Consider the following 15,328-nt stretch of genomic DNA (forward strand, 5'->3'; position numbering starts at 1 on the left):
GCTCTTGTGAGGCTGGCCATCACTTACGATGCCTCTCTCAGTCATTTTCCCACCACTGGGCATCACTAATCTGCCCACTCTGATGACTTCTTGTCTGCTGCTGCTTCCCAGCTTGTGGAACTATTAGGGGAAAGCTGTACTCTTCTCAAACCTATTACTTATTTAATGTTTTTCTCAAATACTTTGGTTTTGGGTTCCTCTCATTTACTCTCAATTCATTCAGGTTTTGAAAAACAAAGTGAGGTAGGTGCACTTTTTCAAAAATTAAATTTATTGAGGTGACATTGGTTAATAAGATTTTATAGGCTTCAAATGTACAATTCAATAATACATTATCTGTATATTGCATTGTGTGTTCACCACCCAAAGTCAAATCTCCTTCCATCACCATATGTTTGACCCTTTTACCCTTGTCTACCCTGCCTCCGCCCCCCTGCTTTCCTTTGGTGCACTTGTTTTTATCTTATGCCTCGTCTCATTCTTCCTCTGAGGCCATGTGCATAGTATAGCCTAACTGAATGGAGCATAAGTGGGGAGAAAAAAGTTAACTGTCATAAAGCAAAACAAAACAAAACACATGATCGTTTGCTACAAAATAATAAAAAGAAGAAAGTCCTGTAATACTTGTAATACCTCTTGCCCCCCCGCCCCCATTTTTTATCAGTCACCAGTGGGTGCTACATCTTGGTATCTCTGAAAGCATCTAGATAAATAAATGTCTGTTGAATTTTACCAAATCAAGAACTAGTTCATTTAGTATGTCAAAATCCCTGTGCAATGAATCATAACAATTATCTTTATGGAAGGTCTATGCATGCTTTATTGAGTATAGAGGTCAATGAAAGCTAGATGACAGAGATACACTTGGCCCTGTTATTCTCAAAATCCCAATGTAAAGAATGATAATACTAGATGGCTGAATTCTCTCTCTCTACCAGGTGATTTTACGCAGTTAAGTCCCCATTGAGTCTCTTTTGTCATTGCACAGGTCCTTCAGGAAGTCCTGCTGGGGCTGGATGAGTTGATTTTCACTTTTGTCGTTTCTTATCCAAATCTCAGAGGGGCTAATGAGTGCGGACTTCCAGAATTCAAGCTGTCGAAGTCAGCTATTACCTTCGCTCCATTGAGAACAATATTCTTTGGCGAAGCGGTAGGGCAATCCCCATTGCCCCGCCTATGTTTTAATACTACCGAAGAGTTAGAGGACATCCCCAGTTGTGAAGTTTGATGATTTATACTTCTTTTTAATTGTTTGCATGTAATGTGGACTCAATAGATCTTTGATATTTGCTTGGTAATTAGATGTTTTCTTTTCTTTCTTTCTTTCTTTCTTTCTTTCTTTCTTTCTTTCTTTCTTTCTTTCTTTTCTTTCTTTTCTTTCTTTCTTTCTTTCTTTCTTTCTTTCTTTTTTAGTTTACCTCCATAAGCATCTACAAGCTTTGCTAATGTATATAAATTTGCAACAAATATTTAAAATCCAATTTACCACAAAGTTCTCTGTAAATTAACATATGAGTTTAAATTCTAACTTTTGTAATAGGTTAGAAACATGTGTGCAACACCTCATTACTGGCAGTGAATGAGATTTCGCTAACATCTTTCACTTGTATTTCTCAAGTTTCCATGTTTCCTTCCATCTGAGACTACACTCATTTGGTCTTGAATACCGATAAAAACTTCTGAAGAAAATTAATTTCTTAATTATGTCTCTGGGGCTCAAAGCTTTTTCATTTGATGGAGAATTTGGCATTTGCTTTCTTCTAACTCAAGCTTCTCTGATTTCTTCCTATTTAAGACTACTAAATCAAAAATAAAGGAACATTCTTATATTCATCATAACTCCAATTTGCTTGAGATAGAAAGTTTAATTCAAATTATTTAAGCGAAAATATAATTTATTGATTCGTGTAACTAAAAAGCCCATAGTATCAGTTGTAGGCACAGTGGGATCTAGTGGCTTAAACACTCTCATCAGGGCTCAGTTTCCTTTCACTTCTCAGCTCTTCCTTCACTGTGTTGGTTTCATTCTAAGGGAGTTAAGGTCCCCTCTCCCAGGGGCAAGATAGCTGCTAGCAGCTCTAGGCTCACACACTGTTTTCATTAATCTCCACTTAGAAAAAAAAAAAAAGCCCACCCCACTCCCAAATCTAAAGCCAAAAAAGCACCCTGAATTTATCTCACAGACTCTGATTGGGCCATTTTCTATTCCAGCATAGATCTCTGTGTCCATGGAGAAGAAATATACTGAGTTACATGCCCATTCATAGGCAGGAGGCTGAGCTAGATCTGCATCAATTGATGATGGGGGCGCAGAGCAATCCCTCAAGGATATTTAGGGTACCCTAATTGGAATAAATCAAAAGGGTACAGGAAAAGCAAAACAATAAGTTTCCTTTATACTCCACTTTTAGAAGAGAAGATGATACTGATCAAAAAAGAGAGAGTAGCAATAACGACAGGAGCAGGGATGCACTTGATGCTGAAAGCTGTGAAAACAAACAAAAAAGTTAGAAATGTTTTAGCTAGCAGACATTTTTAAAACTACCTCATTTCTCCTTTGATTAACTTTTTTTAACTTAGAAAATTCCTAATAAAAATATTCGAACTTAGTGCCTTTTAATAAAGTATTCTCTTAGATTTTTTAAAAACTAACATGTCAGTTTACTTATTTTGTAGATGATGAAACAGCCATCAAGAGGTTAAGAGATTTTCTTTAGATTACTCAGTGAGCTGGTGGTGGAGATCTCCTGATTGTCAACCTTTATCGCTAAAATTAGCATCATCACCATCACCATCACTCTCATCTTAACTGTCATCATCTTCAACTCCATTATGAAAGTTAACATTAAGTAATTATTCTGTGCTAGGATCTGTTTTAAGCACTTGCTGTAAATTAACTCACTTAATCTTCATGACAAACCTCTGAGATATTCTCATTATCCTCATTTTTTGGTTGATGAAACTGTGACACAGAAATGTGAAGACATTTGCCAAATGTCATACACCTAGTATGTAGTGTAGGCAGCATTCAAACTCAGACAGTCTGGCCCAACTCTATATTTTCAATCGATGTATTGTCTCCCCATATATTGTCTCCTCATAGAATTTTTATTTTTTTAAAAATTTTTTTTATTATAAGGTAGGCAAAAAGTATTCACAAATCTTGCTGTGGTGTGTGTATGTGTACTGCCTACACATGCTCTTCACAGGAAGTAGGGAAAGGTTAACAGCCAGTTAGTAGGTATGGCTGATAGCAGCAAAACTTGAATACAAAATAATTATTGTCAGAGAATACGACGGGATGTGGATATAGAATGAGATGGAAACTTTTAAAAAAATACTCTGAATAAAAAGTGGAATCTCTTCTTCAACCAGATTTCACTGATTATTAGGGTAGAAAGAAGGTAGGAAAACATTCAACTCTGTGATTGCTTCAGTATTTGACCATATTGTTTGATGGGATGACCAAATGATGGAGAAATTTTCCTATTACTTTCAGATGATATAAAATCCTTTGAGTATCCTGGAATTTCTATTTGGAATTCTATATATACTAAGAGTAATTTGCAATCCCCCAATTTTCACCTATAAGAGAAGACAAAGAAAATTGTCTTCTACATACATATTTCCAAGATTTTGTCAAAGTTTGTGTTAAAATTGTATTATCTGCCTTCTTACAGGGGCCTAGCAGCCAATAATATCACTTTAAGGGGTCATTCATTAGAATGATTCCCAAACTTTTTCTTTTGTTTTCTCTTCCCTGAGGCTAGAGATCACAAGGACCTCCAACCCCATTCTTTTTCACTTTTTAATGGGATAAGATTCTACTGAAGAGTTGTCAGAAAATACTGATTGACAGAGAAACATACAGCAAAGATTGTGATTTTTTGAAAGTAATTAGCTTTGGTATTGAAGCTCTGCCCCTAGCTGTTTGACTTGACTGTGTTCGTTATTTTCATTGGGCCTCAGTTTCCTCATATGTAAAATGAAAGCATTTCAAGATTTTGAGAAATATTCTGATCACTACCACTCCTCCTTACTTTCTTCACTGCTATTATGATGATGTTCAAATAAGAGACAAATATATAGACATTACTATGTTGTAATCATACTCATTCTTCAAAACTACCACTTAAGCCCTCTTTCATAATAACTAGGATATTAAAATATCTTATTTTAATTTTATTTTCTCAGGTTAAATAACTTTTAAAATTTTCTTGTTACTTTTTTCTCTACCTCTCCTATGGTCATTATTATTCCTACTTAACATTATTATTATTTTTTTTCATAGACAATATATTTAGTAGGATAAATAAAAAACATCCATGAATTAAATTAATTATAATTTACAAAATCTTGCATTTGAGAAGACCTCACATTAATTTTACTTTCGTATTTTTTATGCTGCATCAAGACTACCCCTTCCATGCTTTTTATTCCCTCCGTACCCTAGTACAGTATTTTTCAAATTGGAGGTTGTGATCCATTAATAGTTTGTGACATCAGTTTTGTAGGTCACAGCCACCACTCTTTAGTAATGTAATAAAATGGGTTAGATTAAAAAACACTAGAGTTACATTGCATGTGTAAAGGTTAACTATTGTCTTGTTACATATTCATTTGTGTGTATGCATTTATATATTTATGTGTTTGCAAAGTGACTTATAATATAAATAGTCACAGTCACAGAAATTGAAACTAATGGTAGGTTCTCAGTAACATTTTCGAATGGACAAATAAATCTCCTGAAAGCTATCTATAGAGAAAACTGTCCTGGACTTTTTGCTCAGAAACATGGGAAAGGATCTACTTTTGTCATTTATAAACAGTAATCTCACAAAAATCATTTAATCTCTCTAAACCTCAGTATTCACATGAGTATAGTGGGGTCAATAACCCAACGTACAGGGTGGTTGTAAGAATTAAACAGATAATGTGTGTGAAAGTCTTTTGTAAACTAAATTGCCACAGAAATATCATTTTATTTGGTGTATTATAACCAAATTTTGGTCATCTCTGTATTTGGGCATATAATCTGGGGAGAAATACATAATTATTATACCTTTATTTCATGAAGTCTGAATCTGCAAATTACATGACTATTTGGAAAGAAATATTCAAGCTCTTGAAAATAAGCAGAAAAAGGTAAAACAGACATGCAGTATATTTAGTTAATCTTGTGTTTGGAGACAAATGCTATCTATATAGACTCTTTCTGTCAAAATGCAGAGAGTAATGAGCATTACTCTTTTAGAATATTATCTAGCAAAAGTTGGCACTCAAAAAATGGTAAGCGTTATTTCTAATGGCTTTTCTTTTGTTTCTATTCTTTCTGATAGTATCACTGATGCACAAATTATGTGCCACTAAACTATTATCTTGCTTCCATGTGCAAAGTACTTTCCCAGAGTTTTTTAGCTGTATTTGAGAGGATGTATACCATTTGACATTCTCTCTAGGCAAGTATTGCCCCCAAATATAAATGAAGTAACAGGCTCAGAAGGGGTCATTTACACAAGGCCACATAGCTACTAACATATGCCCAGCTCTTACTGGCTCTGAAGTCTATTCTCTTTCCATCATGTTTTGTGGCCTCCCAGATTCATTCAATTATGTGCTCATTCTTTCATCTATTTCTCTGAGACAGACACTACGTAAATGTGAATGTGATGCCACAAACAGGGAAAACTAATTTGAGGAAATTGAAGCCCAGAGTAAAAGAAAACAGCAAACAAGAAGTTAATAAAATAAATAATGATGGTAATAGTAGCTAATCTTATGAAGTAGGTTTTATTTAAATAAATTATTTCTATTTTATATATAAAGAAATAGGCACAGAGAAACTAAGCCATTTGCCCATGTTCTTGCTGCTAGTAACTGACAAGGTTAACATGTAAAACCAGGCTTACTACAAACAATTGACTATATTTTTTCTAGAAATATGCTTAAGAATTTTGATTATGTGAGACATTTTAACAAATAAATCCCTCTTCTTTGTGAATCCAAGTGATACAGAACAGGGCATGTTTTTGTGTGTCTACAGATTTTTTGGCACAGATTATTTTGCTGAAGAAGTAACATTTAAGGGCAAATAACTAACATAACATACTTTGAGTCATTCAATGGGTATGAAAACATCTGTTTCTATGGTAACCAGTATAGGTCATGGGATGGGTGAGAGAAGAATTAGAAGAGAAAGCTGTTAGAATGTCTTCAATAATATATATATATTATATATATATATATATATATATATATATTTTCACTCTTTTAAATGTATTATGCTACTAATTTGACCTCTTGACTCTCTAAAAGTGATAGATTGCTGAGAATTCTTTGAACTTGTTGGGAGAATTACAGTGTCCTGGCTGGCCAATTTTAAAGGTCCTTATGTTGTCTTTCAAATATCACATCTGCCAGCTTAAGTGGGAACAAGAGTGGAAACATGTCACTGACTCATAGGGACTTTTTGGGATATAGACTAGCTTGTGGCTTCTCTGAGTAAAAAATGTAAAAGGATAAGCAGTCTCCTGTGAAGATTCCAGTTTCATTGCTCAAGGCCACATAGCTACTAACATTATGCCCAGGATTTAGATATCTGGTCTCCAGAATGCCATCTGTGAATTCCCTAATTCTCGAATTTCCGAGGTGAATCATACAGTCCAGGTGACTGAGAGAGGTGAAGTGAGTGATAGCAGTTATCTAGAAATTCAAGTCTGAGGAGGGTACTGAAGGGGAACATAATATGTCACCCCAAAATTTGCCACTTTGGCATAAGAATTATTGTGAGCCTAAGGCAATCAAGAGCAGATTCAGGAAAAACTTTTGACCTCTCTCTCAACTGCCTAAATGAATTTAGAAATGGACCCTGTACCAGGAAGAGAGCTACTGCCAGAGATAAGTTTTTCATCCAAGAGACTTAGCTGCATGGTAAAGCAAATATTTGTTTACCAAACATTTGCAATTCTCCTCTTCCTGTGAATTGTCTTCCTCCCCTTTGAAGCCCCAGACCTCTGCTCCTTTTCTTAGCCCAGGGTGGTATATAAGCCTCAATTGCTTGGTTGCTTTTGAGTCTCATATTTTATGGGACTCTTGTATGTATAAAATTAATTTTTTATGTTAATCTTTTTTTTTTTAATATTACAGTGTATAGAGGTGGGGGTCTCAACCAGGAATCTATAAGGGTAGAGAGAACATTATTTTTATTCCCCTATAGTACATTGATCTTAGTCCATCCTAGTGAAAGACTCTCAGATTAAAAAAAACACATCACCTCCCTCTTCCCATTATTCATGTATGGATCAATTTAATACTGTTCCTGGATGTTGGGATAAATAGAGTATTATTTATCAGTTAACATAAATGACTTAAGGAAGGTTTCAGACATAGCTTACTCAGTGAGAAAAAACACTGCAGGTAATAGCTGAAGCCAATCAAAAAACACTTTTTTAAGTCAGTAGAACTAGGTTATTTGTTGTGTCTGTTGCAAGTCTATACAGTCCTTTTGTCCTCACTTAAAGTGACTGTGCAAACAACCAGCCAGTGACAGATGAGGGTTATGTAAGGTAGAACCAGAGGGTGAAGGCACCTCCTCTGCAACTTTCAGTCAGAGCCCAGAGTCAAAGGGCAAATATCATCCTTGCGGCTCAAGCTTATTCTTCTCCCTCTTACACTCTCCCAGATAGTTTTATAGCTATGCTGGTTGGGAAGACACTTTAATTCCAGGTCTTGGCCTATCATACAATGTCTCTGATTAAAGTATCACTCTCTAAGACCAGTGATATTTTTATTCTATCATTTACAGTTTCTTTTCCCAAGGCTGCACAAGGTGCTAATTGGCGAATTTCTAATAAAAATGTTGATATGGTAACTCACATTGCAAGTGACCACATTCCAGGTCATTCATTGTGGCTATAGTTCCTTAGTCTTGACTAGGGGTTGAAACTTTTAGAATATTTCCCTTTTTAGCAAATATTGAAACTGTTTTTAGTCAATTGAGTTATGTGATCATCTGTCCCAAGGCCTAACTCACTCAGAGGCATGAAAGAGAATGCTTCATTTATTCATTAACTTATTCAACAAATCTAGATTGAGCACCTCGATATGTCAGGGGACTAAAGTTAGTAAGAATTAACACTTATTTACCATTTATTGTATGCTAGGGAGTGTAGAAATAATTTAGTATTTTATCTTTGCAAGAACCCTGTAGGGTTCTATTATGATACTTGTTATGTAGATAAGGAAACTTAGAGAGTTTAAGCAACTTGACTGAGAACGCAGCTGAAAAGTAGTATAAGCTGGATATGAATCCAGACAGGGTGGATCTGGGTCAAACTGCTTGGATTCCCTGCCAAGGTCTTAAATACTGTGCAGTTAAATTTCTGCTCATATAGAATTTATAGAGCAACACGAGATTATTGGTTTCCTTAAGTATGATGCACGATCTCAAACATCCTTCCAAGACCAACCAAGCTTCCAGAATCTAGGAATATGCATGGCTATCCCAGGTAAGCCTTAACTCAAAAATGAGTTAAAGTTCTGTTTGAACAGTTTAATCACAGGAAAGAAAAGATCATTAGTTTGTGGGGGAGAGTCTTAAAATATTTATCTTTGAGAATAGCAGAACATGGGTAGTTATTTCTACTATATATTCCTCTCCCTCAGTTTCCTACTCCTTGACATAAATGCTCTATGATCTTTTACTTAATATATTTTACTGTGCTGGTTAACCTAGTGGAAAAATTATCTGTCTTGAATTCATGATGAAAATGAAGCAGCAGTGTCCTACTCAGGTGTGGTTCTAAAGAATCCTGGAACCCGGCTTTGAATGGTCTCATTTATTATTAAAATTTCACTGTTTTCTTCATAGTCTACTCTAGTTGTTCATTTGCCTCTATAAACACTAATCTCTTGGGTCCTTGAGTGAGATATGTATCTCACTCACATTGCTGACTAACCTACTGCCCAGGAGAGGAAGGAGGAGATAAAAGTACTGACAGATCACCCCTCCCTTGGTCTGTGTCTAAAAACAGGCCAGAGTGAGCAGGCCCTACACTTCAGTGTGGATGCCAGTTTAAAGACCTTTGCAATAGTGTAGCCCTGACCTGCTGAGAAATGCTGACAGCACGAATTTCTAACAGCAGCAATGATGAGGTATAGAGGAAGATTCAGGGATATTTTAAAGGTAGGCTTTGCAGTAGAGTTGTAGTTAACTGAGTGTGAATGACTGCACATGTGGATAAAGATATTCTTTTCTCTGAATCAAAGTTCTGTAGCATTTGCTCCAGAACTACTGATCTGTGAAACGACTGTGGCTGGCAACATACAAGGATAAAATGGAATCAGCTACATTTTTTTCTAAAAAAGAGCTTAACGGATTTTTTTGTTGTTTTCTTTTCTTTCTTTCTTTCTTTCTTTCTTTTTTTGTATTGTGGGATCTCTAATTTCTCCTGCTTCAGTTCATTTTCCAAAACATCATCAGAGCTTTTGCTAAAATATTGGTCTAATTAATGCTCCACTCCTTAAAACTTCTAATGACTTCTCTTTAAATACATCATGAAGTTCATAGGTCCTGAGCATGTGATACACAAGTTTCTACAATCAGGCCCCATCACAACTCTCCCACCCCAAACACTCCCCTACTCACTTTCTACTCCCGGCCCCTCCTACGTCCTACATATCTTACATTCCAGCCATCCAGAATTTGGGAGATTCTCTGAAATCATTAGGCTGTTAGAAATCTCTCTTTTTCAGCATTCGCTGTTTCCTGCTTTAAATCACTTTTCCTCTCTTCTTTCTCTGAAAATCCCCATTCTATGACAAGTCCCACATGGTCCTTTATTGTTAAGTCTTCCCTAGAGAGGGTGACTAGCTTCCTGCTCTGAGCAGCCACAACCATTGTTTAAACATTTGCGTGTCACTTTGCATTTTTGTGTGTAGACATTTGTTCATATTTCCATTTCTCATTAGACTAAAAATCCTCTTAGGATAGGCATTTTATTTTATTCCTTTTATGTTGCTGGGGGCCTCCTATCCTAGTTCCCAGAACAAAGAAGATGGTTAATAGATAAGAGTGAATGACTAAATCATGCCTCCTGTTTCACTTTTAGCATTCCTCTCATGAAATGACCATGACTAAAACACAAATTTGAGGAATAAGTTAAAAATGCTATATTTTATGTGTTATCTTTTCCAATAAAGGTTTACTCTGACAGTCTAGAATGCTCCATATATTAGTGCCATTGCAGAAATACATTTTCCTTGAGGGAGTTAAGGAGAATGAAGAGAGAGGAAACAACAAAATAAGGCAGATTTTCTCTAATATGTCAGTTCCACCATTACCGAAGGCCAGTTTCCATGTTTTTGGCCTTTTCCCCTCAAGCCCACTCAGAAAAAATAACTTTTATAAAAGAATGGTAGTCTGAGATTCTGATAAATGTGAATTTCATTTAGATTGATAATAATACCTTTTAGTAGCTGACAGTTGTATGTGCTCAGATTTCCAGTTGACCTCAATTGCAACCAATTTCCTCTTGGGTGGTAGCTCATATTTACAACTTTAAACACCTCGTAGGGAGGGACCAGGACCTCCTTCTTGAGAGAGAAGTCTTCTACAGGTGCACCCAGGCAGGTAAATATGGTAAATAGAGTTTTGTTCCCAAAGTTCTGTGCCTCTTTTCTTAGGAGGGAGGAAGACAGGAAATGGCCAAATCGAATGGTGGCTCCTGTGTAGGCTTCCAGGTAGAAATCAGCCTCGTAATGCACCTCATAACACAGAGAGCCATTCTTCATGACACTCTTTTTCCTTAGCAGCTGGATTGCTGAGGTCAAGTAGTAATGTAGATATTTGAAATGAAATGAATGTTTATATTGCCATGGAGACCTGGCAGCACTGACCATGGCTTTAGTGAAGTCAGAACGAATATTTTTGTTCAATGTATAAACCAAGATGGCTACAGCATGTGTGATAGTCATGTTCTCAGGGAGAGCTTTATCTCGGTTCAACCAGGTTAAGTGGCAATTATGCCAGACCCTGGAATAATTCCTACGGGCTTCTAGTTCTTTTGTGAAATAATCCCCTTGTCTTAGCTCTTCCATGACCTGTTGGCTGCAGCCTTGGTACTGATCATCAAAGGAATCTGGTGCCAAGTTAAAGTTGACTTTAACTGCTGCCTATAAGAAAAGAAAAATCTTGATTTTAATTTTAAAATCAGATGGTAAATATGGTAGCAGATTTCATATACTCAATAAGGCCAACTCTCCTCAAAAACCAGTATTTGCTGAAGTAACTCATAATTGTTACAGTGCTCCAGTCCTTCCTGCATCAGTGACCTGTGATAGAGATTTAATTTGGTTTAATAAATATCACTGAAAGCTCAAAGACCACTCATCACCCCAGGGAGGAAATGACCCTTTCGTTGTCACCAAAATCACACTGTTTTTTATTTTGTGCATATTGAGCATGTTGAAGAAAACAATTAATAACTTTAAAGTTTAATTATACTTAGTTTCCTCTATTGACCCCCTTCACATTCTCTAATGGGTATTTTAAGGAATATCTCTTTTATAAATACCTAAAAGCCATGTTAAGCTTTCGAACTTTATTTAAGAAAAGACTCAAGTGAAGAGTTATGTTGGCTTCTCCAAGGAGATCCCAAGTACATAACAGCCCTCTCCTCTGCCCAGGTTGTTAGAAAGATTGAGAAAAAAAGAGCAAATATGAAGGCTAAAATATGATATTATTACTGAATAATGTCATGAAGGTTTGATGGCAAGTAGGCTTGTTTAGAATAAACCTCAGAATAAGGCAGACTTGCCCACCATGCTGCAGGCAATAGTGGATTGTGGCCTGCCCAGGTCAGATTCTTGTCACGGAGGAACATAGAACTCCTGTCCTTTGCCATCAGGCTAGCTCTCACAAAGAAGAAAAACCATCAAACTCAGCAAATCCAGTTATTCTTCCCAATGTTACCAATCAAATAAATTTGCCCACTGCCAGGGTAGCAGAGTCAAGCATTGAACAGAGGTTGGGGGTGTGCCTCAGAGAGTCCTCCCTCTTGGAAACCAGAAATGGGAAAAACACATTTTCTAATGGGTAGCCAGTTGAATATTACTTATTTATATCTAGTGCATAATACACTGAAGTTAAAGATTTGAATACAAGTTCATTAAGTACCATCAGTTCATCATGTAAAGCCATATTTCAGTGATCTACATCTCAAGGTGTTTCCTGCTTGGCAAAGAAATGATGCTTTTCTAATAAAGAGTACTCATTAAGGAATATATGAAGAGGTAAGATTCCATCTAATCGAAGTCAAGGATGTTGTGCCCGGAACTCCCAAAACAAACCATTTGGTATTTTTACTGTTATTTATGTTAAAATCATCTAGTTGTGTGTAAACTAGAACAAGTTTTTAGGACTGCTTAAATAATTTTAACCGATAACTTTTTACAGCAGGCTTACAAATAAATCTAGAGAATCTATTTAAGCCAAAACAAAACAAACAATATCGTGTTCTGTAAAGTCTCATCATGATAAACTGTAAAACTTTAATGTATTACTAGATCTCATTTAAGTAGTCTATCATCTTTTAACATTAGATTATTTTTCATTACATAGAACTTTAAATTACAATGCTTCTTTTGAATTGATCCATATGATACAGTTTAAAGCCAAACAGACTTGGTTTATTTTGCATTATTTGTCCTACAACAATAGTGTTTCACTTAAATTTTATGGAGAATCACGAACATGACACTATACATCCAGGTTCCATAATGCCAAATTTATAAACTATAAAGAATCCACAATTTTAAATAATACTTTCCCACATCCTTTGCTGGTATTACTTGTTGAAATGTCTGAATGAAATTAGACCCCAAGTACCTAAAGGTCACTGAAAGATTGTCACCAGGAGAATGCTCGTTCGGAGCATTGATGATAAAGAGATCACCTCCTCAGTGGTGCCCTAACTTGGAACTCACCGTGGGTCTCTGCAGGCCAGAGAACAGCAGCAGGAGAGGAAGCTGAGCTTGAAGGAGCCAGAGTCCCATCACAGGAGCTGCAGTGGTTGGGAGAAGGACCTTCCTGCATCTGTTGGTCAATGGACAGCATTTGTTTGTGTTAGAAGTACTTCTTTGTTCTTGCAGTTTCATCCTGAAATCAGTTCTGGGACTTCTCCTTTGGGCTTTTTGCAAGAGTCTCAGCAGGAACCTTCCTTGCTAATGTCTAGGTTGGGACCTCTGTTGACCACCAGTAACTAGCAGTTTTTCTGAGGGAAGAGATCAACTCCAACTTAACTGCAAAGCTGAAATAGCCAGACTTGTGTACCAAACAAGGGGTTCTAAAGTAAACTGAAGTTAGTTTCCAATTAAAAAAAAATTCCTTATCTAATCTGTAGGCGGAGGAATTCCAAATTCCAAAGGCCTCTTAATGGGTCAGGCTCAGCAGCTCAGCCTCAACTTTCTCAGGAAGGCAGAAGCGGCACACGCTGTACAGTATTTGGGGCCAAGTGGTATTATCTTGAGAGGCAACATTTCATTGCGAACGATATGATCAGCTTGTGCAGGTTTTGGGAAGATGCCACCTCAAGGTGGAATATGATTGGCTTGTGGGGGTTGTTGGGAGGATACCAGCCTCATCTGGTGCTGCTGATTGGCCCAGTACACCTCATAAGGTTACTTAAAAAGTATCTCTCCAGTCACTTCCCTCTATAATCTGAACATCCTTCCTCTACTCCCAACCTCTGGGATACTTGTTTTTCTTGCAAATATTTTCCATTCACACTTTCTGATTCATTATTTTACTGGAAAGGGAAACTAAATCCTGTTGTTGGAAATTCTGTTTTCTTTTAAGTACTCTAAAATATTTTTTTTAATCTAAATTTTCTGATAATCACAGTAGTTCTGTCTCATTAAAAAAGTTCAGAATATCTAGAAAAGTAGAAAGGAGGAAACGAAATTACCCATAACCCATAACCTGGAGAAAGGTACTATTTAGAATTAGATTTTGGTTTTATACACATATATACTCATACATTCTAGGACTGAAATAATATAGTATGCAATTTTGCATACTGTTTTTTCCCTTAACATTTTAATGTAAGCACATTGTCACATGATTTAATACTTATTGAAAAGATAATTTTCTTATGTTTATACAATATTCTACCGTAAATGCTACTCTGCAATGGAATATTATGGGATGGATCCATGGACTATACTGTCTTAGAAGCAGATTGATTAGTGAATAGAACGTGGACTCTTGAGAAAGACCTCAGTTAAATTTCTGATTCTATTACTCCTTAATGTTTGACCTTGGGCAAGGTCCTTAACTCCTCTGGTTCCTCATTTTCCTTACAGATAATAATAGTATGTACCTCGTTGAGTGCTTTGATATATTCATAATCCTTAAAACAGCATCAGGCACCAAGAAACTGTTTGATAAATACAAACAATTATCAATTTTTATCAAAGATTATGTCAACTTTGTACTATTATAAGTAATATTTGTGGATGTGTTTTGGACATAAATCTTGGTGCCCTTCTTGCAATTTTAAGACACATTCTAGAGTTGCAACCATTAACCAATAAAATGTATATCTTTGGACCTAATGGAAAACATGGAAGTGTGTGAAAATATCCCTTTAAGACTAAAAATTCTTAACATTTCTCATTATCAACTGTTAATTTGAGATATTGAGATGGCATGAAGAGAACTAGAATTAGAAAACTTGGATTATAGGTTTAATTCTACAGTTTGCTGGCTGAATTAACTTAAAAAAATGAGTAAGCTGTCCCAATATTCATTTTCCTCAACTTTATAGAGTTGTTAAAAGTAAGTAAGGAAGGAATAACTGCCTTTAGTTGAGAGAGTACTGTGCTTGAAGACCCTTTACTGTCTTATCTCAACCTTCAAGGCAACTGTGAAAAGGAGATAATTTAAACTTCACTTCATGAATATGTTTGCTGAGGACCTGTGAGATTAGATAACTTGTCAGTGATAACAGGCACTTTCCTCTCACTCATGTGTCTCCAAAAACTTTAAAAGAGTATTACTGTCCTTTTATTACTGTCTACAAAGATTTTGCTAATTTTTCTCATGTGACTGCCATTCCCAGGAAAAAGGCCACTAGGGGGCAGCAGGAACCTTTGTAACCTTTTCAAACAAAGGAAGAGCAAAAGGCAGGCAGGAAGGAGGGAGAGAAAAGAGAGAACGCCAGCGATAAACCGGTGGGGAAAGGACAGAAGTCTGGTGTGAGAGTGTGTATAGTTTTAAATGGAAATGAGAAAAAGTTTTCTGACAATGTTTAGAGCCACTAAAATATAG

At 36.2% G+C, this 15,328-nt stretch overlaps 1 protein-coding gene across 1 annotated transcript; it reads right to left on the reverse strand.

Annotated features, from left to right (window-relative positions):
* Nucleotides 1-284: 284 nt before the first annotated feature.
* Nucleotides 285-13,555, reverse strand: ART4 (ADP-ribosyltransferase 4 (inactive) (Dombrock blood group)). The gene is made up of 3 exons (XM_039876421.1): nt 12,985-13,555; nt 10,467-11,172; nt 285-2,486 (listed from the first exon to the last, which is right to left on the reverse strand). The coding sequence occupies exons 1-3, from the start codon at nt 13,153-13,155 to the stop codon at nt 2,395-2,397; spliced, it is 969 nt and encodes a 322-aa protein (XP_039732355.1). The 5' UTR covers nt 13,156-13,555; the 3' UTR covers nt 285-2,394.
* Nucleotides 13,556-15,328: the final 1,773 nt, after the last annotated feature.

Source organism: Pteropus medius, unplaced genomic scaffold (genome assembly GCF_902729225.1).
Source record: "Pteropus medius unplaced genomic scaffold, Ma_sr-lr_union100, whole genome shotgun sequence".
Classification (NCBI taxonomy): Eukaryota; Metazoa; Chordata; class Mammalia; order Chiroptera; family Pteropodidae; genus Pteropus; species Pteropus medius.